The sequence below is a fragment of the Fusarium vanettenii genome (assembly GCF_000151355.1).
Source record: "Fusarium vanettenii 77-13-4 chromosome 4 genomic scaffold NECHAsca_3_chr4_2_0, whole genome shotgun sequence".
NCBI classification, from domain to species: domain Eukaryota; kingdom Fungi; phylum Ascomycota; class Sordariomycetes; order Hypocreales; family Nectriaceae; genus Fusarium; species Fusarium vanettenii.
In genome coordinates this window covers 2,100,942-2,126,865 of record NW_003315879.1, presented here as the reverse complement: position 1 = coordinate 2,126,865, position 25,924 = coordinate 2,100,942, and the positions used below count along the sequence as shown (strand labels likewise).

The window sequence follows — 25,924 nt, the reverse complement described above, 5'->3', positions numbered from 1 at the left end:
AGTCATCAAGTCACTCACTGTCCCTTATCTCAGGCACTCGCCTCGTTTTGCATCCACATGACGATACCCCTCATCCAACTCCTCCACCGGACCCCTTTAAGCCTTGTTCTCACTCCTCTTGCTTGTGTGCATGCTTCAGCCAAGGCCTCCCCAAGATCACTATCCACGAGGCAGTCAACAAGACAACGACAGAGTCAGGGGCTTGGTCAGTATAAGGCTGTTTTGGGCTTCTATATACCTCCCCGGGCTTCCCCAACCATCTAACTAACATGTTGGGCGTGATATTTCGAATGTCGAACGTCCCCGTTAACTTTCCAAAGGTTTGCGCTGGAAAGATTCTTCCTCGAATAGCCCCGTCCGACAAAGGCATGATCAAAGACCCGACCTGTTGACATGCATGCTGATATCTTGCGCCTCTTCTCCTTGGATCGTAGGTTGTCCAACCCCGTCATCAACATCTCCGCTCTTGCCATTCCATTTACTCGGCATCAGCCTCGCCCTCCTTCTTGGCCTTCTTCTTGGGCTTGCTCTTCTTCTTGCCCGTGTTTCGGGCGGTGGGCTGCTCCAGAATCTTGAGAACCTCCTCGTCCTCAATCTTCTTGTCCGACTGGTACTTCTCCAAGTCCAGGGGAGGGGGCGCACCCAGCTTGGTGATGCCGTTCTTGGTGATGGCTGTTTTCATGTCAGCGTCAGGGGCTTCACAGTGGCCACTTGGCGTCTCTCGAATCAAGTAAATACTAACCAATGGTGGTGAGGTATCGGGCAACCTGGGCGTTGTCCTTGTCGCCAACCAGCTCGTACTGACGGAAGACGTTACCGCGGACACACTCGACGACGCCAGACTTGGCATCACGCTCATCCTCAAGCTGTCGCAAGCTGAAGGGGAAAGTTCCGAACTTCTTCTGGACCTCGGAGAGGATCTTGCGAGAGGTAGGTCGCTTGAGGCCGTAGGTCTGGTTGGTACGGCGGTGGAGGGTGGGTCGCTGGTCGATACTCTTGACCTTGCCAGAACCCAGACTGACACCAACCTCGACACCCCAGACCTCGCTGATCTCGGGGGTACCGTCGCCCTTGGTGCCCTCGGCGGGGGCGAGGACAATCTTCTTGCTTCCCTCAATCTCGTTGCGGTCAAACAGCCACGAGGTGGTGCTCTCGACGAGGTTCACATCGTAGGCCTTGGTGACCTTCTCCAGAAGGCTGGTGATCTTGGACTGGGTAGGGGCCTTCTGGGCGGCAGCCTTGGCCTTCTCCTCATCGGTTCCCTGGGCCAGGAGGCCAGGGGGGATCATGAGTCGCAGGAGCAGCTCATTGACGTAGTAGTTGGCCAGGATCAGATCGGCGGTGCGGCCAGTGACGGGCTCTCCGGCCTTGTCCTCGGGGGTAGCGACGACAGTGTCGCAAACGATGGAGCCGAAGCCATCGATCTGGGCACCGAGCTGGATCTTGATGGGCTCTCCCTCCTTGATCTCGATACCGGCCTCAGCCTCGTCGGAGGTAAGGGGAGTATAGGGAGTGACGTAGGACGCGGGGGAGACCGTGGTGGGGTGGGAGAAGCCTAAACGGCGTCAGTGATGCTGTACGGGCGGGAGACGTGGGAGTTTTGGAAGACGGACCCTTGTTGATCTTCTTGCCTCGGTAGACCTTGGCAATCTCCTCCTCGATCAGCTTATCACCCTGCTGGCAAATGTCGACAATCTTGGCGCCGGGGACGACCAGCTTTGAGACCTCGGCCAGGACCTTCTCGGAGATCTGGGCAGCAGTCTTGTACTTGGTAAGAGTATCTGGGTTAGCCAGAGTGTAGTCTGTAGAGCGGCATCAGCATCAGTGTCGTTAGACAGGACTCGACATCTCAAGCGAGGTCATCGTGGGGCAATGGTGACGAGGGCATTCGCAGGAATGGGTTGTTGTTATGGCGGGGCAGCCAGCAGCTGAGCAAGCGAACGGCGAGGGGCAGCGCCAGCGCCAGCGCCAGAGCCAGAGCTACAGCAGGCGAGCTCCCGCAGAAGAGCTCTTTGATGTGCGCGCCATTGGATGTCGAGCAGGGCAGAACAAGATAACACAGCAAGACTCACCGATTTCCTTGTTGTCCGACATGGTGGGCAAAATTGTTCAGGTAGGTTTGGTTGGTGAGAAGGGTGAAGAACTACGAATGCCGGGGGAGTGTGGACGACGAAAGCTCGACCAAGTCGCTCGCACACACAGAAATGGAAGCGGGGGCCCTGGGACTGGACTGGGAGCTGGAAGGAAGGGCTTCAACGACAGGGTTTTAGTGGAGGAGGGGCCCAAGAATGGATGGACTGCATTCGAGGGTGGATTATTGCTATTTAACTGTATGATTTATGGTGATTTCTCGTTTTGATCAAGTTGGCTAGTGCTTGCTTCTGGTCTGTGTAACCCATGCCTCCCCTCGGGTTGCCCCGATGTTCATTGCTGGTGGTGAATGCTGGTGTATTATGTCTGGGTTGTGTGCGTCTTTGTGTGCGCAGAAGCAAGCGCCACTTGCAGCAGAGCGTGATGGTCAAGAGGTCAACAACACGTCATTCCAGTTGCACATAGACCATTTAGTACCTGGGGAATTTGCAAAATAAGTGCGTCTTCTGCTTGCAGCTTGACCTTTCTCGGAGACGGCCGCACACGGTCACCATTTTTTTACCCGAGTCAAGAGTATTCGGGCCTCGGTGTTGAGGGGCTCAGGAACTGTCGTTACTGATAATGACTTCATCCAGCCCTATTTTCCTTTCCGTCTTGGGCAATCGGTCACTCCCGTCTGCCGGGGCTAATTTTAGCTACCCTACACTTTCACATGTGCCCTCGATTGTGACATATGGGGCTCTCTCGGGGCTGAAAATTGCCATTGGGCATGGTTTTGCTTATGTTTCTGTGTTCTTCCTATCTTTGGAGTGTTTTTTCTCGGTTCAATGTGTTGAATGTTGCTTAAAATCCAATTGCACCGTTTAAGCCAGAACGTGCTGTTGTAAGTCAACCAAACGGAGGCGTTTTGCGCCACATATGCGTCCCCAGTACTTGAACAAGATTGCAGCAACATATATTTTTAACCAAACAACGCCTTTGACGTGACATCACCATGCAAACAATAATCAACGGGACCCCGGACATGAAGGTAACTGTATTGTAATTTACCAAGAATGTATCATAACATGAAAGGGGCTATCAGTCTCGCGCTCATTCACAAGCCACACGTGGCGCAGTAAAGTCACTCTACATACCAATCACCACAGCTCGCGCTTCGCAGAGGTACTTGTACAACATGTCAAAGACACTCTCTGACTGATCCAGCAAACAGGAGCCTTCGCGCGGCGCGGCAGAATCCTCCCGACCCTGCACCTGCGCCTTCCGCCTGGTTAGAAACAAATCCTCAACTCAACTCCAGCCTCAAGCCTCGCGCCTCGCCTCGCCTCGACCCCAGCGACTTCATCCATCCCCACCCCAACCAACGTGGCATCCTCGCCGCTGACGATCTCTCTACGAGCCCCTCGACGTGTCGCGCATCCTGTTTCAACCCATCTCAATATTTTGCCCTGCTTTGCTGCTTCCGTCGCGGCCATTCCGCTGCGCCGCGACCGCGATCCGCGCCCCGTGAGCCTCGAACATGGCTGCTCAGCCCTCCACTTCTACGGCGCCGGCCACGGGTCCGGCGTCCACCGCGACCTCGGCCTCCGATAGGGATGCATCCGCCGCATCGTCGAGCAAGATGCCCGTGCGGACAAAGGAATCTTATGATAAGCTCATGGTTGAGCGGTACATCACCCGTGATGCCATCGCCGCTGCCGCGCTCGGGAGTCAGCTGGACCACACCCGAAAAATAATGGCAGACACACGCGACAAGATTCAGGAGTATCGCCAAGTTCGCACCGATTATCGCCAATGGTTCCCGCCTTCACGGCTCTACGGCGAGGGCTACAATGGCTTTGCCAATGGATACACAGAGAACCACGGACCCTCCAGGATCATCTATCCCTCCCAGAAGCCCCGACCCGGCCAACGGACCACGCCTCCCCTAAAGTACAAGCGCAAGGACATGCTCAAGCAGGCCGAGCAGCATGAAGAGTTGGTGCCCCTGCGACTGGAGGTCGAGTGGGATAAGATCAAGCTGCGCGACACCTTTACCTGGAACCTTCACGAGCGCCTGTTGGGAGTCGAGCTCTTCGCCGCGCAACTCGTCGAGGACATGGGCCTTAAGCCCCCCGCATCTCACCCCGTCTACGAGCAGGTGGTGCATCAGATGCGCGAGCAGTTGAACGATTTCTATCCCTTCGTCTACTCGGAGGAGGACGCCCTTGACCCAGAGCTGCCCTACCTTGCGTACAAGAATGACGAGATGCGCATCCTCATCAAGCTCAACATCACCATCGGCCAACACACGCTCGTCGATCAATTCGAGTGGGAGATCAACAACCCTTCAAACTCGCCTGAGGAGTTTGCTGCCAATATGGCAAGGGACTTGTCGCTCTCAGGAGAGTTCACAACCGCCATTGCGCACTGCATCCGAGAGCAAACTCAATTGTTCACTAGGAGCTTATACAGTGTCGGACACCCCTTCGACGGACGGCCGATCGAAGATCCCGACCTGGTCGGCGCGTTTCTGCAGACCCCTCTTCCCTCCGTCTTCCGACCTCAACAGCAGGCCAAGGAGTACGCCCCTTACCTATACGAGCTCAGCGATGCCGACCTGGAACGAAACGAGACGATTTTCTCACGCGAGCAACGCCGGCAGAAGCGGTCCATCAACCGAAGAGGAGGCCCACAACTGCCCGATCTTAGAGAACGGCAAAGAACGATCCGCACTCTCATTGTGTCGTCTGTCCTGCCCGGAGCAGCGACCAGCATTGAGGAGAGCCGGCTGTATAAGAGGGCTGCTGGGCCTCGAACGAAACGTGCCGTACGCGATGGCGAGATCTCGGACTCAGACGACAGTGAGGATTCGGCTCCTGATTCTCCTGCCCCATCACAAATTACTGGCGGTACTGCTCGAACTCGGGGCATGCGCGGAGCTGCTTCGGCGGCACAGCAGAGGATGGCCAACCTGGGCCGCTCCGAAACTCCCGAGGCCAGCGCTATCACACATCACCACGAAACCAGGACGTCCCGTCGGTTCCGTGAGGAGACGGAGGAACCGGCGCATATGATTGTCACGCTCAAGCTCAACCGGGAAAAGCTGAGGAGGCTCATGAACCGCGACTATCGCGATCTAAGGACGCCTTCTCAGACACCAGTCCCTTTCCCTCGTGCCCCTAGCGCTTCTGCTTCTTCAAGATCTATGCCACCGCCGCCATCTACACCATCTGGCTCCACCCCTCAGGCGCATCCTACTTCGACATATCCTCCAGGCCAAATAGGCCGACTACCAGCACCACCGCCTGTTCCTGGGCAGGCCCATCCTCCAGCGGTAAGCCCCCAGTCTATAGCTAATTACCAACTGAGCTGACTGAGCCCCTTAGCCCCCGCCGCCTGAGTGGCTTGTCAACGCCCTCAAGGAATTAGAGAAGACATACAACGAAGGCGACAGGTTCGAGGCCATCATGAAATACTCGTACCTCGACCCAGTGACGGAACTCCCCGTTCAGAACCAACCTATGCCCGAGGGCGTTAGGTATGCCTGGTTGCCGCGCATCCGGTGCCTGGACTGTACTACTAAGTTGTATACACCCGGCCCTGATATGACGGCCCAGAAGTTCGAGGCTCACCTGAAATTCTCGGCGCACAAGAACCAGGTTCGGCAGCGCCAGGCGCGGGAGGCAGCAGCCGCGTCGGCGTCCAAGTCTTGAGAAAGCGAACTGGCATATTCTTAGCATCTTGGCAGTCTTGTCATGTCGACGCATTTCATACGCTTACCCCTTGGGGGCTGTTTCTTGGGTCATGTTATTCCTAGACGAACTTGGGGCGTTGTTCCATCTTTTTTTTCTTCTTTGCTATGCGTCAGACTCAAAGTATCGAGTATCTTTTATCGCTGTACATACGACTCTCGGTCCAGAGGGAGGGAGAGAGAGAATGGGAACCAAGCGGCCTCTCTCCTTCGAGGTTGGTCTAGTCATGGAGTCTTGATCTTGGAGAAATAGGGGCGGTAAAACCACTGTATAGCTAGGATAGGGGAATGAGTGAGAGATATCAATACGAGAGCGATTGCTTGCCACCTTGAATTTGAGCTGTGCTCTCTGTATTGTTCATTGATGAGTCTTCACACACGACGGTTTCAAACGAGCCATGTATAATCAACGTCTTCGCACGCAGTGCTCGAGTCCCGTATGAGAGGGTATATGAAAAGGATAAAAAATACAGAGACAAGCCTCAAGACTCCCTTCCTTGACCCGGCATCATAGGTAATTCAACACCCGCCTCCCATTCATTCACAACTGGCCCGGCTATCATAAACCATTCTCCGGCACACCTATATAGAAGTAATCGAAAAAAAAAAGACAACACCGCGTATCCATTGTTTCCCGTATTTTCGTTCACCCTGCTGCTGCTGCTCTCGATTTCCCCTGTTACTCCTCTTCGTCATCGTCGACATCCATCTCGGCCGACTCCTTGCCTCGTCGACTCCTCGTCGACCGTGTTGGACGCTTCGCCTCGGTAAGGACACTAGCCTTGACAGCTGGTTTGGCAGCAGCTTTGGTCCTTGACGCGAGAGTGGCCGTCTTTCGTCCGTTAGACTTTGGTGGTTCGGGCTCATCCACCTCCATTTCAGGGGTTTCGTTGTCATCGTCATCCTCCTTTTCAGGCTCCTCCTTGTCTGATTCTGCGCCACTCTCCTCAGCTTGCTTCTCTGAAGGGGCATCAGAAAGCTCCGACTCAGCGTCTGAGCCGGCCTCACTATCGTCTCCGCTGCCGTTGCTGTCGCCCTCATACTGCCATTCGGCAACACCCTCCAGCATCTCGGCCTCATCTTCATCATCGTCTCGCTCCGTGTAGATCGACACCTTGTGAGCTCGACCACTGCGACGGCGCTCCGAAGGCGGCGGTGAGTCTCTAGATGGCCGAGGCTTCCTAGACTTTGATACCTTCTTTGCCTTGGGAGTCTTGGGCTTCTTCTCCCTGCTCGCCGCCTTGGACTGTGTCCTCACCCTCTTTGCTGGTGGATCTTGCCTTTCACTCATAGACTTTCGCTTCTAGGTGAGACGTTAGCAAGGTCTCTCTCTAGCTGAGATAAGAGGGACACAAACCTTCTTACGATCGAGAGCTCTGATGAGGTCATCAAGCTTTTCATCCAGCTCATCTGGGATGTATTGCTTCTTTGCAATCTCTCTGGCTTCCTCGTTTGATGTCAAGGCCTGGACGAGCCCTTGAGGCATGCCGACCTTGGCTGGATAAGCCTGAAAGACCCAATTCTTCTTCTCTTGCCACTTGCGGGTTACCGCAGTTGCGAGATCCGACAACACATACAGCCTCTCGCTGGCCTCGGGCGTGATAGCGTCCCGGGTCTGCTTGACGCGCTCAGCGTACTTGTAAATCAGGGAGATGTTCTCCTCGGTCGCGCATGTGTTGAGGTAGAACAAGAAGTAATTTGCAAAGTCGGCCAGATCATTGACGTCTGAGCTGTAATCGGGATGATGTGCCAGCAAAGGGATAAGCCGGCTCATAATGGACTCAAGCACTCTTCTCTTGGCCTCAGCAAGGCTTCGAGCTCGCGATCTGAGCCACGTCTCAACGCGGCTCTTGAGCTCAACCGCCGGCTCAAAGGCGGCTAGGAAAAGGATGGCGTAGAATCTCCCAGGCAGGCGTCCTCGACTGAGATAGTTTTGCAACTTCTCCATAAAGAAACGGCGGACTTGTAGCTCAGTGTCTTGGATGAGTTCAGCAAGCTTGTTGAAGCTGGCATGATCAAACAGCTCGTCGTAACGCTTGACAGTACACATCTTGAGGACAAGTAGACCCGCAAGGAGCCTGAGGCGCTTCTTGTGAGCTAACGGAGTGTCCTTGACCTTGCAGAACTCTCCCTCGTGAACCAACAGGTCCTTGAGAAGCTCGAAGACGGTCTTGACTCGTTCAGTATCGGGATCTTCCTGAGTTGCAAGTGCCTGGTTGACCAATGTCCTCAACGACAGAATCTTGGCTTGGAGCTCCTCATTCATGTCGGCGTCCTCAACCCAGGTAACCTCGGGGGTTTCATCCTCTGTGCGGACCTGACGCAGGATCTTCTGAATCGTCAATTCGTTGATGGCATCGTCAAAGTCGACTGTGACCGTTGGTGCCAGGCGCTCCAGTTGGCTGACTGCAGTCAGCTTATTGAGAAAGTGCGGCGAGCCATAGTCGAGGTCCTTCATGACCTTTTGTATGAGATTGGTGGCCGTGACCTTGCTCTTGTCGTCATTCCTGGCAAGCAGAATATTGACAGCATACTTGGCAGTCCTGGCCGGTGTTCCATATAGAGCGTAATCCATGAGCACCTGGATGAACTTTCGATCATAGGTAATGTCTTTGGGGTATCTTTTGGAGAATGACGAATACGCCTTGAGAATGTCCACCATACCCGGGTCGTTAGAGCGGGTTTCCGATGGCACTTGGTCAATGATCTCCTTTCGCAGGGTTTCCGAGTGAGCCTTGAAAAGGTCAGGGTTCCTCTGTGAAATGTCGTTGAGAACCTCGTGAGCAACAGCAGCGAATCCGCCCTTGTCGTTCTTGGAGTAATCCATAATCGTTGCCAGATGACTTCGGTTATACATCAGTGAACCAGAGCGGTACAGCAGTGGAATGAGCGTGTCTAGACAGCCTGCTGCTGATGTGCTCGCTTGGATCCTGCCAAACATCTCATTCATTGACCTTCGCACAGCCAAGAAGTCGCTGTCAGAGCTAATGGTCCACTTAACCAGCTGGTAACAACGACGGTCGTTGAACTTGGCGAACTTTTGGAGATCGCTGCGAACCTTGAGGGGATCAGGGAGGAAGGTACCGAACCATTGATATGTCTTTTCCAAGACCTTCTGGACCTTCTCCTCGTTGGCGTGGCCGACACCGCCGTTATGTGCCTCGCATTGCTGGATGAAGACTTCGACTCCCTTGGCAACTTGTGGTTGACGTGCCTGCATGGCGAAGAATGCCTTCTTGGCGGGAGCATCGAGAAACTTGAGCATAAGGAGAATCCTCTCAGCTCGAATCTTGTCTTGATCTGCCTGGCTGCCACCAGTCTGCGACTGCGACTGAGACGAAGCCTTTGCCGCCTTTCCACCCTTAATGATGGGATACTTGAGAGGGATCAGGCATTCGAACATGACACGGTCCAACAGGACGTTCAGATCCGGATCGTTGGCATAAAACGCGTTAATGATGCGAGAGGGCACGCCACTCAGACAAGTCGTGACGGCCTCCTGACCGTCAGCGATCTCGCCTGAGCCAACTGCCCAAAGCTTTCCCAGTAGGACCATGGCATCCACACGCACGGCGGGCCTTCGATCACGGCAGCGGTCTGCAAGACTGGCGAAGATGGAGCCGGACTTCTCCACGCCGCCAATCACTCCCAGCTTCAGAATGATGTCGCGGAAGTCGAATAGCTCGATTGCCTTGACGGCGGCCAGACGAACCTTTTCCTCGCTGTCATTGAGCTTGTCGCTGAGGGCTTTGACGAGTTCAAGCTCATCCTCCCTGCTCAGACCAATGCCTCCAGCAGACGTGGCTAGGATGTAACCTGCGGCCGTTACCCAGGCTGCGCGGATAGTACCAGTCTTGTCGTTTCTTCTCCCCACAAAGTTGCGGTAGGCGGTGTGATGAGTTTGGGCAAAGGAGTGCGGTGAGTAAGGCTTTGTCAAAACATTCTCGACTGCTGCAGCTGGCCTTTCGTCCAACAGCTTCAGAGGAGGGTACGCTGCCGGCTCCAACACAGGAGCTGGAGGAGGCCCAGCCACACCGATCCCTGAGATCATATCACCAATGGTCTCGGTTGCAATCTGGCGAAGGTATACGTTGTCGGCAGAAAGCTCGGCCTCAATCTGCGGCACGACGCTGAGAAGAACTGCAGGAGCAGCTCGCCAGAGCTCGCGAATCAAGTTGTGCGCCTGGTCAAGGCTCTTCAATTCGGAACTCGATGGGCCCTCAGCGGCGTCCTCCTCATCGTCATCCCCTTGTCGATGGCCGTTCGCCTTGGTGGCGAAGCTGGAGGCGTTAAGAATAACATCGCTGAAATATTGGCTAACATAACGGGCCATCTTGTCAGAACATCCATTGCAGATATTCTTGGCCATAACATAGGCTGGTGGCTCAGTCTTGACGAGAAGGGTGGATTGGTTTCCATTCTGCTCTCGACCGCGCTTGTCTTTGGTTTGAGGGCCGGCTCTCAAGAATTGGCTGATGATGATGTCGACTACATCGGCTGATACGCTGGCTGATTCATCAATCAATTGCATCAACATCTCTGTCAGATGAATCTCGACATCCTTGGCAACCTGTTCTTCAGTGGCGGGTTTGACTCCGGATTTTGATATACCATCGAATGTGGTCTTGAAGAGTTGTTTCATGAGGCCATCGCCGCCAGAGATGTCCTGAACGAGCAGGATACTCTTGACATCAGTCAGGGACGTCAGGACATACTTGTGCTGGCTGTCGTAGGGGTTCGTGGGGTCATGCAAGGCAGGCAGAATGACGTTTATGAAGAGAGAAAACATGGACTGGGAATCGTGTTAGCTTCTATATGTCCCCCAGTTATACTCTAGAAGAAACCCACCTGGAGCTGGTCGTCCGAGTAAGGGGCGTCAGGGACGTATAGTCGTAGGATGTCGACAAGACAGCAGGCAGTGTACGCCTTGACTCCCTGATCCTTATGCTGAATCAAGTTTCGATGGCCGAGGTGCTTGGCGACATTCTTCAAAGAGTCGAGGTCGGTGGCGCCTTGGTCGAGCTCGGACAGTTCTTTCGATAGGGCTTCAAGCCGCTTAATCAAGGTGGCCGTTGGAATTGGTTTCGCTGGCCTCCACGAAAGCTCCTGGTCGAAATCTAAACTTCGCAACTCGACTTCTTCGTCATCGTTTTCGGATGCTTGGTCGCCCTCTTCAGGAGCGGCCTCTTGCTCTTCCTGCTCTTCCTGATCCTGCTCCATAACCTCCTCTTCCTCCTCCTCCACCACCTCGACGGGCTTTTGAGCGCGCGCGCGACGACGCGCCATGATGCGCTACTTGGGGATTGTCGCTAGAAAAATAGACCGACGAGATTAAATGGTAGGGCTTTTCGAGGCGGTCAAGGTACGGCCTTGATCTGCGGCGGGTTGAGGTGACGAAATGCTTCGAGTCGTACTTGGTTGCGGAGGCGGAAGCGGAAACGAGGGTGGTGCGCGACAGCAGGGTCACCACATGGCATGCGCACTCGCAAGGAGATACTCTCGGTGGCTAAGATATACTCAGCACGAAGCGCCCGATGACGGACTCGAAGACGGCGGGATTGAGCGTCGTGGGGGACAGCTCGGGCAGCTTTGATTGCGTGCGATGCGAAAAAGGTGAATTGAATGTGAAGGTGGGAGAGAGGGAGACTCTGCCAATGTGATAAGCGGAGGCGCGTTCCCCTGCAAAGCTGGAAGCTGCACCTAGCCACTTCATGTTATGCGTACCTTCTCAATGCAACTTTGCAAAATTATGTAAGCATGATGACATAAGCCATTACAAGACAATTTTACCTCCTAACAATTTTCTTTCTTAGTCAAGACTTGAGGATTTATTTCCAAGTCATCACATTTACGAGTCGCGACGTTTCCTGACGGGAGTCATGGCGCAGTGTCTGCTCCGAACGTCTCAACACCATGGCTAAGGAAAGACTTTCGACTCAGCAAACCCAGGCCAAGGCCAAGACTAAGGCCAAAAAGGATTCCAAGAAAGGTAATTCCTTTTACTCCATTTCTCTATAGACCTATCTAACAATTCATACCTAGGCCAGCCGCCAGCGGAGATCCAGAAAATCTGCGATCTTCTAAAAGCAGTGATTGATTCGCCTGAAGGTCATCGCCAAGAAAAAGCCGTGATGGCCCTCAAGGAGGCCCTCAATGCCGAAGAAGAGGCAGAGCGTCATAAGCGGCGCATTGCTGCTTCTCTCTCGTCGCGGCCGAGTTCCAGCTATGAACTGCTCAAGGCCGACTTCAAGTGGCTACGCGGTACCGCTGAATTGATAAAGAAAGAGCTAGACCGTCCAGGCTCTCAGCCTCGCCTTCACAAAAAGATTTCTTCGTCTTTCAAGAAAACAATTTGATCGAGAGTCTTAGGGGATTGCAGGATGCGCTCGGCTTGTGGATATCGTGAGAGGAAGCAGACTCGAACCATTACAGATAAAGCAAGGTCAAGGAGGGAATAGCCATCCATTTAATTCCATCAATTTCTGATGCTAATTATCTCACCCAGAACCTACTGAGTGAAGTAGATTGAGCCCTAAGAAATCTACGACTGTGCTAAGCGTCTTAGACACCCTCGATCTCTTAGCGCACTGTGCGTCCCTCCTATCCTCGCCTTCATTTCCACCTAGTATCCACTCAAGAAACACTTCTCTCAAGCGTCTTCGTCCATCTCCGAAGCATCAGGCATTGCCTCATCATCGTCTTCATCTTCACCTTCACCGTCATCTTCGTAGTCGTCATCTGGCACCCAGAATGCCTTTAGCAAACTTAGCTCGGTGGCGGCCTGTGTCACCATACTTTGAGCGAAAAGATCATGTCGCATGAAACTCATCTTGAAGAGCTTCACCGCTAGCTCGCGACAATGATTGATGTCCATTGTTGACCTGATTTCTTGAATTAGCTGGTTCGGAGGGACAATTTCCGTCACTGTGCCGCCAAGCTCCATAACCACTTCTCGTTCAGCTGCCCTGAGTTGCTTGATGGATTGTAGCTGTGCCCGTTTCAAGTGGATAATGCGCTCCAGCAGACCAGGATCAGTGGCACGGCTAGTTGATCTTTGCTCCTGGGTGTCTAAGGGCTGGCCTACCGAGGCTGAAGCTAGGTAGTACGCGGTCTGAATGGCGCCGTGTAAGGCTTCACCCTGAGCACGTCCGGCTGTATGCTCTGCGCAGAATAATGTGATAAATGCTCGGTAGAACGACTCATCGATCGGCGTATTCAACATTGCGCCAGCGCGTAGGCCCCGGGCTAGTTGACAAAGGGCCTCTGGGAGAATGCTGCCTGGGCCGTCCGCGGGTACTGGCCAAAGTGCCTAACTTTTTGTTAGTTCTAGGTATCTATCACGCAAGTTAAATAACTTACTTGGCAGGCTCGGGAAGCCTCGCTTGCCTCTCGTATATCGAAGTTATCGTTGCCCTCGATCATCAACTGTAGCAACTTCCAGTTGCCTTCGTCGTTGGTTCCTTGAATTTCCTCCCAGTTGGTCCTCCCCACAGAACTCATGATGACATCGTAAGCCTGCTCGAGGTGGCCCATCTCCCCGCCATCATTCCACAGCGTGATTGCTTGGTGAACATACGAGAAAATTGCCTCCTTGGGGGCGATGCTTCGTAGTTCACCTTGGGGAGCCTTCCAAGTGGTGGAACGAACGAGGTCGCAGAAGTCATTCTGGTGTTGTTCGATGTATGCCTTAGTGAACTTGCAAACGCTGGCATTAAATGCAAGCGTTCGCAACTTTTCCTGGGTGTCATAGATGCTTTCTACCCACTCACGATAAAACACAACTCGATTTTTAGCCTCCGACGGAAGCCAAGACTTCTGGTATAGCCCGTCTTCTCTATCGTGAAGGAGGAATAGGGCACACCTGGTGTGGTTGAGTTGTTTGACCACGATACCTGCTGTAGGAGCTTGAGGGAGAGAGCCATGGGTGTTGGGATTGAAAAAGGGAGGGGACTTTGCCGACTTTATTGCCTTGCCCTTGAGATCATTGCAGTATCCGACAGGCAACAGTTCCCCGACGACGACAGCTAGCTCCTCCCTATCTACATTAGCAATCACAACTTGAGATTTGGTAAGTATGACATACTGGAACACATCTTTCACCACCAAGTCTTTCTCGGTCCAGCGTTGCTCTTCTCGGGGTTCAAAAGGGATCAACAGTGTCAAGCCGGCGTTCTTGCTATCCTGTGTGGTTTTGCGGGTGCGGATAATCTGTCGAGGCTGTCTGCCTTCTCTGCCGGTGCTGTAGGCCCATCCGTAGGTGCTGAAAGCGAAATCAGGGGAGCCGTTCATCGTGCAGGGTGCGCTGATGGCAGCGACAGCGACGAGGCCTTGGAGGAGAGGAAGGGTGCTGCTGGCAGCAAAGAAGTCGTAGATGCAGGGAAAGAAATCTCTCTGGTGGTTTCTGTTGACTTCAATTGAAGTCTTAGGTGAGTGATAGTATGAAGGGGGGTGCTAAGAGGAAACATATAACGAGGAAGTGTTCCAGGCGGAAGTTTACCAGGACGAAGCGCGTAGATTATCTGTAGAAGCATGGGTTGTTTTCTTTCTCTTCTCCTACTACTGCCTAACTAACACTAACTAAGCACAGGCTGCAGTGATTCACCGTCGAGTGACACTGTCACTGCAGTTACATGCCAGTTGCCGACAGCTGCCAAACTTCCTTTTTACCTCAACCATGCAATCAGATTCTTCTTCCATTTCTCTTTAACCTTCTTTCTCTCTCAGAGCTAGAGGCTTCTTAGCAACCCTCCCTCTCTCCAACGCTCCGTCTCGCAGTATGCACTGAGTACCGAAACCATGGCTCCCAATAATGCTGCCTTAGAGGCCCAGTACGATGCCCTTTTCGGAGACCTCCACGCCAGCGTGGAGCGAATGCGACTTCCGTTAACACAACGCGATCGAATCCGCGACCGATCCCCGTTCCTATGGCTCACTCCTCTCAGGTCTGGCCTCACTATGCTGGACAAGGAGAAGGAGGAGCAGCGAGGCGATTCGAGTCACCCACCTGCGAAACGCCAGCTTGCCGCCCTCATGGACGACAACAAGCGTATGAGGCTTGACACGACTGAGGATTCAACAGTCCCACATGTCAGGCTCAATGGGAAGGAGGTCAATCTCTTCACTTTGCTAGCAGGAGATGAACTTAACCAACACCGGGTAAGTGTCGCTAACCATTTCGCTTGGTTAAGCAGTCATTGCTTGTCATGCATTGTCCGCTCTGAGCCGACTAACATGTCATACATAGGAACGACTCACAGACACAGAGCTCGAAACAGAACCCGTCCTTGGACTCAAGTCAGTCCTGAAGCCGTGGCAACAAACTGGGCAACAGAAACTCCAAATCCTTGCAAAGTCTGTCTTTCAGGGCGGGTTTCTTTGCGACTCAGTGGGCTTGGGCAAGTCTCTTACCTCCTTGATTGCAGCTTTGAAGCTCCGAGCCGAACTGCTTCCCAAGTGTGGTTTTATTCTGGTTGTCTGTAGACCCAGTTGCGTGGCACAGTGGTTTGATGAGATCAGAACGCACTTTGATGAGGTACGTAATTCTAACTATAAATACTCGGCCTACTAACTAACCAATAATAACATTTAGGGCTCTCGACCATCCTGCATCATCCTTGATAGCCATGATATCCCAGTCACAGCCCTCTTGGAATATGACATCGTTATATGCAGCAGCGGCTTTGTTAAAAAGCTACATGAGAACTGGATGGGATATACCAACTTCATTCATTGCATCCACGGTATGGGCCTTAAGACAGCATTGGCCACCTTTGGTCGACGGCTGGAGCGACCATCTCTACCACTACATTCAGTTCTGTACAAGGAGCTGGGAAAGGAGATTCCTGTGTTGATCTTGGACGAAAGCCACGATGCCAAGAATGAAGCTGGCTTGCTCAACCAAGCCATCCGATCGCTACAGTACCGCCACATCTTCCTGCTGACTGGGACTCCCATACCCAATACATGGCGAGACCTCGCTGGACAAACCAGGCTACTCCCAGGTGGCGGGTTATTCAAAAGTTCAGAGCACTTCCTCGAGGTTTTTCAAGGCAGTACTCAAGGTCAACCATCGGACGCCAGGCGGAAGCTATACACAGCTCTTTACCAATGCCTGATTGTGGGTAGGCCGAAATCGCTGTTGCAGTTGCCCCCTCCACAGGAGCACATGGTTCCAGTCCATCTGGAGGATCGTGTGACCATATTGTACATCGACTATCTAACTGCCCGTCACAAAAGATACTTGCGAGACAGCAGGAGGCCCGGAGCGCATGATGAAAATGCAAGAATGCTTTTTCAGAAAGCCATGGCACTGGGGATGCAGGCCCAGAGGTTGGCTGGCTGCACCATTCTCCTCACGGCGACTGACATTGGGGCCGAACATCACGATCCGCATGCGAAGATTTTGCCCACAATCGAAGAGGCTTTTGAGGCGTACAAACGCTCTACAAAACTCATCCACCCCAACACCAAGCTCGACGAGATGGAAGACGAGGAATTTGAGTACTTCAGAGCGTTCTTTGAAGACTTAAGCACGAGTCCTGCATCATCCGCTCCGCAACATGGAAGCCAGCCCGGTAGCGATGAGGAAGGTCAAGCGATTGAGGAAGCCGCTTTGTTAAATCATGAAACGGACACACAACCACGGTACTCCGATCCCAACTTTGAGTATCATGACGATGCCCAGGATGCCGATTGGCAGCCTCAAGATCATGTAGCAGGTTTTGAAACAGAAGAAGAAGACGATGGCGGTGACGCCGGAGCAGCGGACAGTGCAGAACACTCAGGGAACAAGCCACAACGCGAGAAACGAGCCAATCCAAAGTTCATCGAACGGTGGCTTGGAAGACTGGAGACTGAGCCAGATACGAAGATCTTCGAACCTCGAGTCCGGGCGATCATCAACACCATAAAACAGATCCGTCAAAGGTCCCAAGATGACAAGGTCATCGTCGTTTCGGGAATGGTGATGATGCTTGACGTGGTGCATGAAGGCCTGCGTCGAGAAGCCCGAGTCAACCCCAGTATGAAATTCGACATTGGCGAATTTAATGGGACGACGAAGCCTGAACGGAGAACCGAGGTTATCCGAGAGTTTAACCGCCAAAACAGCCTCATGCGAGTGCTGTTGCTAAGTGCCGTTGCTGGAGGTACGGGATTGAACCTTGCTGGCGGGTGCCATGTGATCCTATGCGAGCCTTGGTGGACGCCAGGTCTCGTAGAACAGGTCATTGGCAGGGCAAACCGGATGCCCCAACAGAAACAGGTGCAGGTCTACAAGGTAACCGCGGCGATGTCAAGCATTGATACGCTGATACAAGAGAAATTGGCCAAGAAGCAGGAGTTCATCGACCAGACTGTTCCGTTCTTTATTCGCCATGACGCGACTCCCTGCATCCCCCTTGCGCTGCCCAGTCAGGAAGATTTGGATTCGGAGGTTAGGAAGGAAACAGAGTAAGGGGTTTGGGGATGGCCTTGTGGTGGAAATGGATGATATCTTGGGGATGGGATGGATATGGTTTAAGGGGTTCATTTGGCGAGATGTCTCATATCCTAGGCCTCTATTGCTCTATGTACATTTTGGGGATCATCAATGAGGAGCGCAGAGTGCACTGCCTCCCAAACAAGTCATTATTAGAAGGTCAGTACAGCCTGCTAGTCCCAAATGAAGATGTTCCCAAATGTCAACCTGTGAGAACAGTCCTTTTGGAGTCGCTGGCCCGCTGGAGAACCTCACATTGGAGGCCAGTCCGAGTCAGTTTGTTGGAGATTTTGTATAATAGCCCGCAGCTCCGAAGAATCATCTTGACCACGTTGTCTTTGTGGAAGCACAAGGGTGAATGGCCGATCATGTATGCAGCTCAGCGTAGAGTTACACAAGGTTCAAACAATCGACATGGATGGAAAGCAATCACCAAGAACTGCTTCATGAGAACCGGCATGAATCCTATTGTATCTGATTGGTCAAGGGGAGTTGGGGACATCATCACACACACTTGACACGTCGTCACGTCCCTGAACGATCCATGGATGAAATGGCATGGATGGAACATTTAGGCGGCGACAGCGCTAATCCCAGTCTGTACTTGAACAGACCCACTACAGGTAGAACCACTTCCGGAGCTCTTGGGTGATGGCCTTGGCGCAGAGCCACCTCATCCCTCCCCCAATCGCCCAGCCAAAGCCAGAGCCAGAACGAGCCCAGCCCAGCCCAGTCCGCCAGCCCCATTCAACGTCATCCTATCCCATTCATATCCGCCGACACCGCCGCCGCGACGCCTTTTCGCCCTCCATCGACTCCGCCTGTGAATGGCGTAGAATGGCTGCTACCGTCTACATCGCACTCTCTTGATCCCTCTGATGCACTGATTCAACCATCGCCTCGCTACATTCTTAACGTCTGGAGCTTGCCACGACCCGACCTCTTTCTCCAGGCTCCAGCATAAAGACACCTCAGCTTGCGAAACACTGCACGTCTCCAGCTGTCTGCGCGATTGCAGAGACAAACAGTCGCCATGTGGAACGACGAAGACAACAATCCATACGGCACTAGCTTTGACCGCCGGGATTCGCAATCGTCGTCTGTCAACCCGGCTTCCCCGACCACTCGTGATTGTGAGTATCTTCATACCCGTATCTCCTGCGCTGTCGCCTGTGACACAAGATGGGATATATCGTTCTCGTGGATGGGGAGAGCATGACTGACGCGTACATCGTGGTAGACCATAATTTCGAGCCTCCCCACACGCCAACTTCTGGCAGCGACGACGAGCAACATGGCCAATTTACCCATGGGGGAGCTCAACCCGATAGTGACGAAGAGGTCTCGAGGGATGATGCCGGACCCCGGCGCAAGCCTGGCGGCTACGACAGTCGAATCGAGCAGATCCTCTACGAGAACCCTGACCAGTCTATCTTGATCACCGAAGCAGGCAAGAGCCTTGAGAGTGGTGGCAGGTATATCGTATATACTATTCGCACCGGCGTATGCTCCCACTTGATCCGCTCCCGCGCACCGCTTTTGCTAACTTTCACTTCAAGGACCTGGAAGTGCGACGTCGATATTCGGAATTCGCCTCCCTGCGCGATGCCTTGACTCGTCTACATCCTACCCTCATTGTCCCCCCCATCCCCGAGAAGCACACAATGGCCGACTATGCCGCGAACCCAACAAATGCGAAGCAAGACCAGCAGATTATCGATCTGCGAAAGCGCATGCTTGCGGTCTTCCTGAACCGTTGCCGCCGGATGGACGCCATTAGAACTGACGGAGTCTGGTGGAGATTCCTCGATCCTAACGCCAGCTGGGTATGTTGAGGCCTCCATCGCTCGGCCATCGTTACTAACATTAGAGCAGAATGAGGTTTTGCACTCACATCCCGTAGCATCCATCCCCAAGTCAGTCCTAAAGGCGCCCCCGCTCGATACTGCGAACCCAACTGCCGCCCATAACTTTCTACCCGTTCCAGCGGCATCGGCAAAGCTCAAGACGGTGGCTGGCGCCAACCACGACAACAGCTCTGGCCATATTCAAGCGGGACCTCATGCTTTTGGTCGATTCCCGCCTGAGGCGCATAACCTGAGCGAGCAGGAGCTGGACCCCTACTTCATCTCATATGAGTCGTCGATCAAAGAGCTCGAGCAGCTCCTAACTGGCCCCATGGAGAAGGTCAATCGTCGAACCCTAAGCCATCTTTCATCACTAGCAGCCGATCTTTGCGAGCTCGGGTCCGTTTACAATGCATTCGCCGTTTCGGAGCAGGCTCCGTCTCTTGGACCAGCCATCGAGCGAGTTGGTCAGGCCGCTGACCTCTCGTACATTGCGACAGAGGAGCTTTCAGGGTCTCTCGGCGCCAGCTTTGCAGAGCCGATGCGAGAGAATGCGCAGTTTGCGGGTGTCGTCCGGAGTGTGTTGAAATATCGCGTGCTCAAGCGCGTCCAGCAGGATCTTACCACCGAGGAGTTGAACAAGAAGAGGGCACTGCTTGACCAGCTAGAGCGGAGCGAAGCCGAGGCCCGACGAATTGAAAACTACCTATCGAGCAGCCAGCAAATCTCTCCACCGCCAAAGCGATCGACGAGTCTTAAGGAGCCCGCCTCTTACCAGCGACGAGATGGTGGCCAAGAAGACACAGAGTCTATCGATTCCGACTTTCCTCCAACTCACGGCGATTTCCCATCATCTGCACCCTCGGCAAGTCAGGGGCTGCCAGAGAGGAGCACCAGTGTGCCTTCTCACAAGAAGATGCCGAGCGGGAACTCAATAACGAACAAGATCTTTGGGCCCATCCGCCACGCAGTTCAGGGAGTTGTCGACGTCGACCCGGAGCGAACACGACGCGATTTGATCGGCAAGACAAGGGAGAGCATTGGTCAATTAGAGCAGGCTCAAGTTGCTTCGGAGCGCGATGTCAAGGAGGCCAGCGCTAGTGTTTTGCAAGACCTTAAGCGGTTCCAGAAGGACAAAGAGGAGGATTTGCGGCGGTACATGGTAAGTTTTATCTGCATATGAAGCAAGATAGAGACAAGAACTGACGCTCAATAGCTCGCTTATGCGCAAAGCCAGATCGAATGGGCAAAGAAGAGCAAGCAGCAATGGGAAGAAGCTCGGGCAGAGGTGGAGAAGATCGAGGAGTCATGAGGAGATTGCCTCGTTATTGATAGTCGATGGAATAGCTTCAAAGGTGTCAAGAATGGGAGGAGGCAAAAGGACCTCGGACTAATTCGCGTGGACGATTCTTTTCACGATGGCGTTTATCAGGGGGTGTTGCGTGTAACGTAGACGGCTCTTGACCTTGAACAGGGCCCAACAGGTCGCCATTGGGCGGGCCATCTTGGGTAGAGCTGCATTCTATTGCCACATCCAGCAAGAGTTGTGTTGAGAGAACCTCAGTATTTCCTAGTTGGCGTTGAGAGATGGTGATCGGTTGAAGTGCTATCCATGGGTATTCCGATGACCAACCGCAAGAAGGACTATTCTGACCCAGGACAACATTGCGCAACTTCGAACTAACAAAACAACACAGGCTTCATTTGACTCTAGGCTATAGCAGCATCTCTAGGTGACCTTTGAAGTGATTGATGGTCTGTGGTCTACAGCCAGCAGCTCATGTGGATCCCAAAGGAGGCCTTGAATGCACCTCTAGAGGTGGGGAGCTACCTCCACGTGGCAGGCCAATGAGGGGCCGGCCCTTATCGATAGAAACACTCTGGTTTGCGACTCAGTTGCCTGCCAGTCGCAAGCTCATCATCATGTTGAACCCTCCATTAACAAAGACTCTTGACCATAAAAACACGTCTCTTAAGCGCCGCCCTTGAACAGTACTCGAAATCACGATACAATTCCACTCACATCACACATGGATATCATCGAAATCACGCTCAACTCAACATGAATCAACAAGATGGACCCATCACCTCCATCGCCGAGCCCGGCATCAAGGCCACCTTTGAGATGCGCAAAGAGCTGCGAAGCAAAGTCTCGGCCTTGTTGGAGAGAAACTCGATGAGCTTTCCGGGCGCGCAACCTGTGAGCTTTGCCAGACAGCATCTAGACGAACTCACCAGACAAGAGTGAGCACCCAACTCTAAAGCTGGGCCGAGACGCGCCTCACGACGGTTACTGACCCAGTGGCGTTTAGTTACTACGTCTGCGAAAAGTCGGACGGCATCCGATATCTCCTCTACTCACACATTGATAACAACAATCAAGAGGCGCACTATCTGATCGATCGCAAGAACGACTACTGGTTCATCCCCAACCGAAATCTTCACTTCCCCCTCGAGAACGACCAAAGCGCATTCCACACTTCTACACTGGTCGATGGCGAGCTGGTCTGGGACAGTCTTCCTAGCGGAAAGAAGGAGCCCAGATTCCTCGTCTTTGACTGCCTGGCCATGGATGGGAACAAGCTTATGGATCGAACCCTCGACAAACGGCTGGCCTACTTCAAAGAGCGACTATACACGCCTTACAAAAGGTTGTTTCAGGACTTTCCCGATGAGCTCCAGTTTCAGCCCTTCTACGTCGAGATGAAGCCCTTCCAGCTGGCCTACGGAATCGAGATGATGTTCAAGCAGGTCTTGCCCAGCCTCAAGCACGGAAACGATGGCCTCATCTTTACCTGCCGCAACACACCTTACAAGAACGGCACCGACCCTCACATCCTCAAGTGGAAGCCCCCAGAGGAGAACACGGTCGACTTTCGTCTGCGTCTGACGTTTCCCCTGGTGGAGCCTGATGAGGAGGAGCGCAGCGAGGGCATCACCGAGCCGTTTATCGACTACGACAGCGTCCCCAAGTCTGACCTATGGGTCTACCTCGGCGACAGCGGAGAACGATATGAGCGCTTCGCCCCGGTGTACATCACCGAAGAAGAGTGGGAAATTCTCAAGAGCCTGGGTGACCCTCTGAACAACCGAGTCGTCGAGTGCAACCTCGATGACCAAGGACGGTGGCGCATCGTTCGCTTCCGTGATGACAAGAGCGAAGCCAATCACACAAGTACGGTTAAGAGCGTCTTGGAGAGCATCAACGATCGCGTCACGGAGCAAGACCTGTACAAGGCTGCAGGCCGGATACGGGACAATTGGAAGGCCCGCGCCGCTCGGGAATCCCGATGAGGCATCAAAAACGACTCGAGAAGCGCAAGGCTCGCTGGTGACCTCAATGAGAGCTTGCATCAGGCCAATCTGCATTCCTCTAGAGTATTGGATTTTGGAGGTAGGGAACCGGGCACCTAAGATGTTTGGTCGAGAGAGCAGAGTGATAGGGATGGCGTCCGCAAATGTTGGTTTTCAAGGCTAGGGCGAGGCGTTGGACAAGGTAATTGGGATAGGGACTAGTATTGTTTCATCGATTCCGCATTGTGTTTCCAATACAAATCGAATTTACATTTCTCATCTTTGCTTTGCTTTGCTGCAATGTCATCGATCATGCTACACTAGGATGATGTTCAAATGCCACATTCACTTCACTTTGAGAACTTGATGGGATGGGACATGGTCAAAGTGATGCCGCATTATTTAGACTTGATAAAATCTATACCTAGCACCCAGCCTCCTCTCATTACCTAGGTATGCGGCGTAGAACAAGCCAAAAACGAACCGACAGATCCCCTGATTTTAATTTCCAGCTTCGATGCCAAATCCGACCGATGAAACTCCAAAATCCTAGAGTGATCCATCCCCTTTTACATTCATACAAGTGTCGTTTCCGCCATGGCGCACCAGTTGCGAGGCTAACCCAGCAACAAACACCTCGGGAGAGTCTAGAGGAAGAACATGATGGTCGCAATCAGCATGATGGCACAGCCCAGGTTGGAAGTGCCGTTGCTGCCACCGAAGCCACGCGGCTCGGGCTTCTTGGTCGCACCCGAGACGATGACGGGCGTGACAGCGGTAGGAATGACGGTGACAGTGCCAGAAGGACCAGCCACCATGGTGTTGTTGGCGGTGGGGTAGGGAGGCATTTGAACCTGGACCGTCTTGGTAGAGGTGGAAGCCTCGCCGCTTGTCTCGAAAACGACCTCAGTGAAGGTGCTTGTGGGGGAGATAAAGGAGACGGCAGGGGATTCCTGGATGAGATCCGTGACAGTGATTGTGACAATCGACTTGTGAGTAGTGAGAGTCTTCTGAACCGTGGTCAGCTCTGTAACTGTGCTCATATCCTCCGCGGGAGGGAAGAGGTCCGTGACAGTGATGACAGTGTGGAAGCTTCCAGTGACAGAGAAGCTCGGGTCGACCTGAGTGACGGTGGAGGGTTCGCCCGAGACGGTAGCATCGGGGAGGCCACTGGTGAGGGACCAGTTGGTCTGGACATCAGCCACAGTAGAGGGGTTACCCGACACTGTGGCATCAGGAAGACCAGGGGAGACAGAGAAATCAGTCTCAACGTTGGTGACGGTGTCAGGGCTTCCAGAAACTGTAGCATCAGGGAGGCCGCTGGTGAAGGAAAGCTCAGTCTGGACGTCGGTGACGGTGGAGGGGTCGCCGATCACGGTCGCCTCAGGGAGGGCAGCAGACGTGGCCGTGAAGTCCTCACTGGGAATAGGAATCACAGTGACAGTGAAGCTCTCAGTCATGGTGACGACCTCGATCTCGCAAACCTCGGCGGAGCTCTCGATGGTGGCAACAGAGATGGAGACATGGACCTCCTCAGGGACGGTAACATAGGTGGTGCCAGTGACAGTCTCAACCTTGGTAAAGACGTTGGGGGCGCGGCTGGTGGCGTAGAGAGTGGAGAGTTCAGTCTTGGTCTCGGTCATTGTCCTAGATTCGACGTTAGAGCTGAGTGATGTCCAAGTGTTGGAGTGTCTGCTGCTTACGAAATGGGGTACACGGTACCATCACCATCATCACGACGAACAACGACGTGCTCGTCTCCATGGGCCTTAGCCTCAGCCATCAGCGCGCCATCATACGCTCGAATCTCCTGCTGGGCTATTTTTACGTCAGTGATCTCTATCAATGGGAGTGTTGAGGGCGAGAGGACTCACTGTAGTGGGAGGCGAGAACACCCATACCAAACATGACCGCGAGGAGGCAAACAAGAAGAACGAAGCCAACGAGAAGCTTCTTGACGGGGAGAAGACCATTGAGCTTGTCGAATTTGGACACTCGGGGAGTCTCCTCGCCCTTCTCGGTATCGATAACAGTTGCCACTGGGCAAGGGGTCAGTTGGAGCGAGCGCAAGAGATGAGAACGACGACATACTTGGATCGGTGCGATAGCTGAATACAGGTGGTAACGAGCGTTACTGCTGCGACGGTCAGAAAGGTATTTCCGCTCATTTCATGACGTGCCGTGATGTTTTCTTGGTGTGCCTGCGATGTTTCTCTGGGCGGGCAGCCCCGAGGCGCAGACGGAGGAGATGAGGATGATCAAGAGGTAGGAAAGCGCAGATGAGCACATACCTATTGGCTAGAAAGCATGAAGCGTCTGTTGGCTTAAAGATCAGCGAGGATCAGGCGTTGGAGTAACGAGGGCGGTGGTGAAGCGAGGTGAAAATGAGCGATGGAGGAAGGAAAGAAATAGAGCGAGGGAAGGAGCTGTGGTGGTGATTCAAGTGCAGATAAACAAAGGCGATGGGCGTTTGCTCAGGCAACAAGGAAAATAATGAAAGATTAGGGCAGTGATTCATCGAGAGGGCTATAAATAAGGGCAAGAGCTGGAAAATATTGCTGTCGGCCGGTTGGCAGCTGGCGGCCAGTGTCAGGGCCGGCAGATGTGAGCCAGATGTTGAGGGGCATCGTCGCCGTAGACGGGTGCCCCAAAAGAGGGGCAAATAAAGGGAAGTATAGGTTCCTGTAAATACTCTTGATGCTAGAGGCTCAGATCGATAGAGATTCGAGGGTCTAGGGCGAGATAAATATGAGAACCCGGACTTACACTGGATGCTATTGCAGTCAATGTGGTAAGTTCTCGTCGTCACTTGGCAGCAACAGCTTATCAACCGACGACAGGGAGATAAAGTGAACGACTAGAGTCAAGATACCGTAAATGGAAGAGGAGGAAACGGGAGAAATACGTGCTCTCTTCAAGAGGAGGAACGGTTCAACTTGTACTTGGCGGCCAGTCAGCCAGGACACTCCAGCAGACCAGACAAACGCAACACCATATACCACCTCCACCGACGGGAAATGTCCCCTTTCATAGGCGAGCACAAGGCAGATGCAGCACATGGCTCCGTCCTTTCCATCTCGGGGCAGAGAAATGATTCGACCGACGGCAAACGACGCGGCCAAACTTGTGCCACAAGAGATCTTGTCCCAAATTGCGCCTCCCATGCCGAAACTGTCGGAGGGGGAGGGAGAAAGTTCCAGGGCCGAGTTACAGAAAGGAGAGGCTGTGTGTCCGTGTCGGCCGGCGGTGAAATGAGGCAAACATGATCTTGGTGGTACGTCAACGGTCGTGATGGGACGAGTCGAGTATCACCATGTCTCCACGACACATGTATCTGTTGTGTATGTGCGTGTCTCCGTGGTCATTGATACTCAGGAGAAGCAGCTTGAAGATTGCTAGGTCGAGGAGGGAGTTCTCTTGGATGTGCAAAGTATGACTGGCTCCTTTTGCACATCAAGTGGCCTCCCAGGTCCGCAATGT

General features: G+C 53.3%; 9 protein-coding genes across 9 annotated transcripts; 5 read left to right on the top strand and 4 right to left on the bottom strand.

Annotated features, from left to right (window-relative positions):
* Positions 1-204: 204 nt before the first annotated feature.
* NECHADRAFT_100138 (uncharacterized protein) lies at positions 205-2,111 on the bottom strand. The gene is made up of 4 exons (XM_003051729.1): positions 2,073-2,111; positions 1,614-1,802; positions 743-1,555; positions 205-672 (listed from the first exon to the last, which is right to left on the bottom strand). Exons 1-4 carry the CDS (start codon positions 2,092-2,094, stop codon positions 479-481), a joined length of 1,218 nt encoding a protein of 405 aa, XP_003051775.1. The 5' UTR covers positions 2,095-2,111; the 3' UTR covers positions 205-478.
* A 1,499-nt stretch (positions 2,112-3,610) lies between these two features.
* Positions 3,611-5,786, top strand: CHE2101 (Snf5 subunit; the record flags this gene model as incomplete). Its single annotated transcript, XM_003052177.1, has 2 exons — positions 3,611-5,407; positions 5,460-5,786. The coding sequence occupies 2 exons, from the start codon at positions 3,611-3,613 to the stop codon at positions 5,784-5,786; spliced, it is 2,124 nt and encodes a 707-aa protein (XP_003052223.1).
* A 717-nt stretch (positions 5,787-6,503) lies between these two features.
* Positions 6,504-11,044, bottom strand: NECHADRAFT_38431 (uncharacterized protein; the record flags this gene model as incomplete). Its single annotated transcript, XM_003051728.1, has 3 exons — positions 6,504-7,127; positions 7,182-10,616; positions 10,673-11,044. The coding sequence occupies 3 exons, from the start codon at positions 11,042-11,044 to the stop codon at positions 6,504-6,506; spliced, it is 4,431 nt and encodes a 1,476-aa protein (XP_003051774.1).
* Positions 11,045-11,675: 631 nt separating this feature from the next.
* NECHADRAFT_100136 (uncharacterized protein) lies at positions 11,676-12,316 on the top strand. The gene is made up of 2 exons (XM_003052176.1): positions 11,676-11,813; positions 11,867-12,316. The coding sequence occupies exons 1-2, from the start codon at positions 11,738-11,740 to the stop codon at positions 12,178-12,180; spliced, it is 390 nt and encodes a 129-aa protein (XP_003052222.1). The 5' UTR covers positions 11,676-11,737; the 3' UTR covers positions 12,181-12,316.
* A 157-nt stretch (positions 12,317-12,473) lies between these two features.
* NECHADRAFT_79181 (uncharacterized protein) lies at positions 12,474-13,746 on the bottom strand (the record flags this gene model as incomplete). Its single annotated transcript, XM_003051727.1, has 3 exons — positions 12,474-13,133; positions 13,184-13,561; positions 13,594-13,746. The coding sequence occupies 3 exons, from the start codon at positions 13,744-13,746 to the stop codon at positions 12,474-12,476; spliced, it is 1,191 nt and encodes a 396-aa protein (XP_003051773.1).
* A 1,108-nt stretch (positions 13,747-14,854) lies between these two features.
* CHR2101 (uncharacterized protein) lies at positions 14,855-17,279 on the top strand (the record flags this gene model as incomplete). The annotated part of the gene is made up of 3 exons (XM_003052175.1): positions 14,855-14,980; positions 15,069-15,356; positions 15,414-17,279. 3 exons carry the CDS (start codon positions 14,855-14,857, stop codon positions 17,277-17,279), a joined length of 2,280 nt encoding a protein of 759 aa, XP_003052221.1.
* Positions 17,280-18,336: 1,057 nt separating this feature from the next.
* On the top strand, positions 18,337-20,462 carry NECHADRAFT_38502 (uncharacterized protein; the record flags this gene model as incomplete). Its single annotated transcript, XM_003052174.1, has 5 exons — positions 18,337-18,436; positions 18,544-18,806; positions 18,863-19,129; positions 19,179-20,312; positions 20,367-20,462. 5 exons carry the CDS (start codon positions 18,337-18,339, stop codon positions 20,460-20,462), a joined length of 1,860 nt encoding a protein of 619 aa, XP_003052220.1.
* A 647-nt stretch (positions 20,463-21,109) lies between these two features.
* NECHADRAFT_68506 (uncharacterized protein) lies at positions 21,110-22,722 on the top strand. Its single transcript, XM_003052173.1, has 2 exons — positions 21,110-21,394; positions 21,463-22,722. Exons 1-2 carry the CDS (start codon positions 21,213-21,215, stop codon positions 22,442-22,444), a joined length of 1,164 nt encoding a protein of 387 aa, XP_003052219.1. The 5' UTR covers positions 21,110-21,212; the 3' UTR covers positions 22,445-22,722.
* Positions 22,723-23,091: 369 nt separating this feature from the next.
* On the bottom strand, positions 23,092-24,352 carry NECHADRAFT_79177 (uncharacterized protein; the record flags this gene model as incomplete). Its single annotated transcript, XM_003051726.1, has 3 exons — positions 23,092-24,091; positions 24,148-24,262; positions 24,319-24,352. The coding sequence occupies 3 exons, from the start codon at positions 24,350-24,352 to the stop codon at positions 23,092-23,094; spliced, it is 1,149 nt and encodes a 382-aa protein (XP_003051772.1).
* Positions 24,353-25,924: the final 1,572 nt, after the last annotated feature.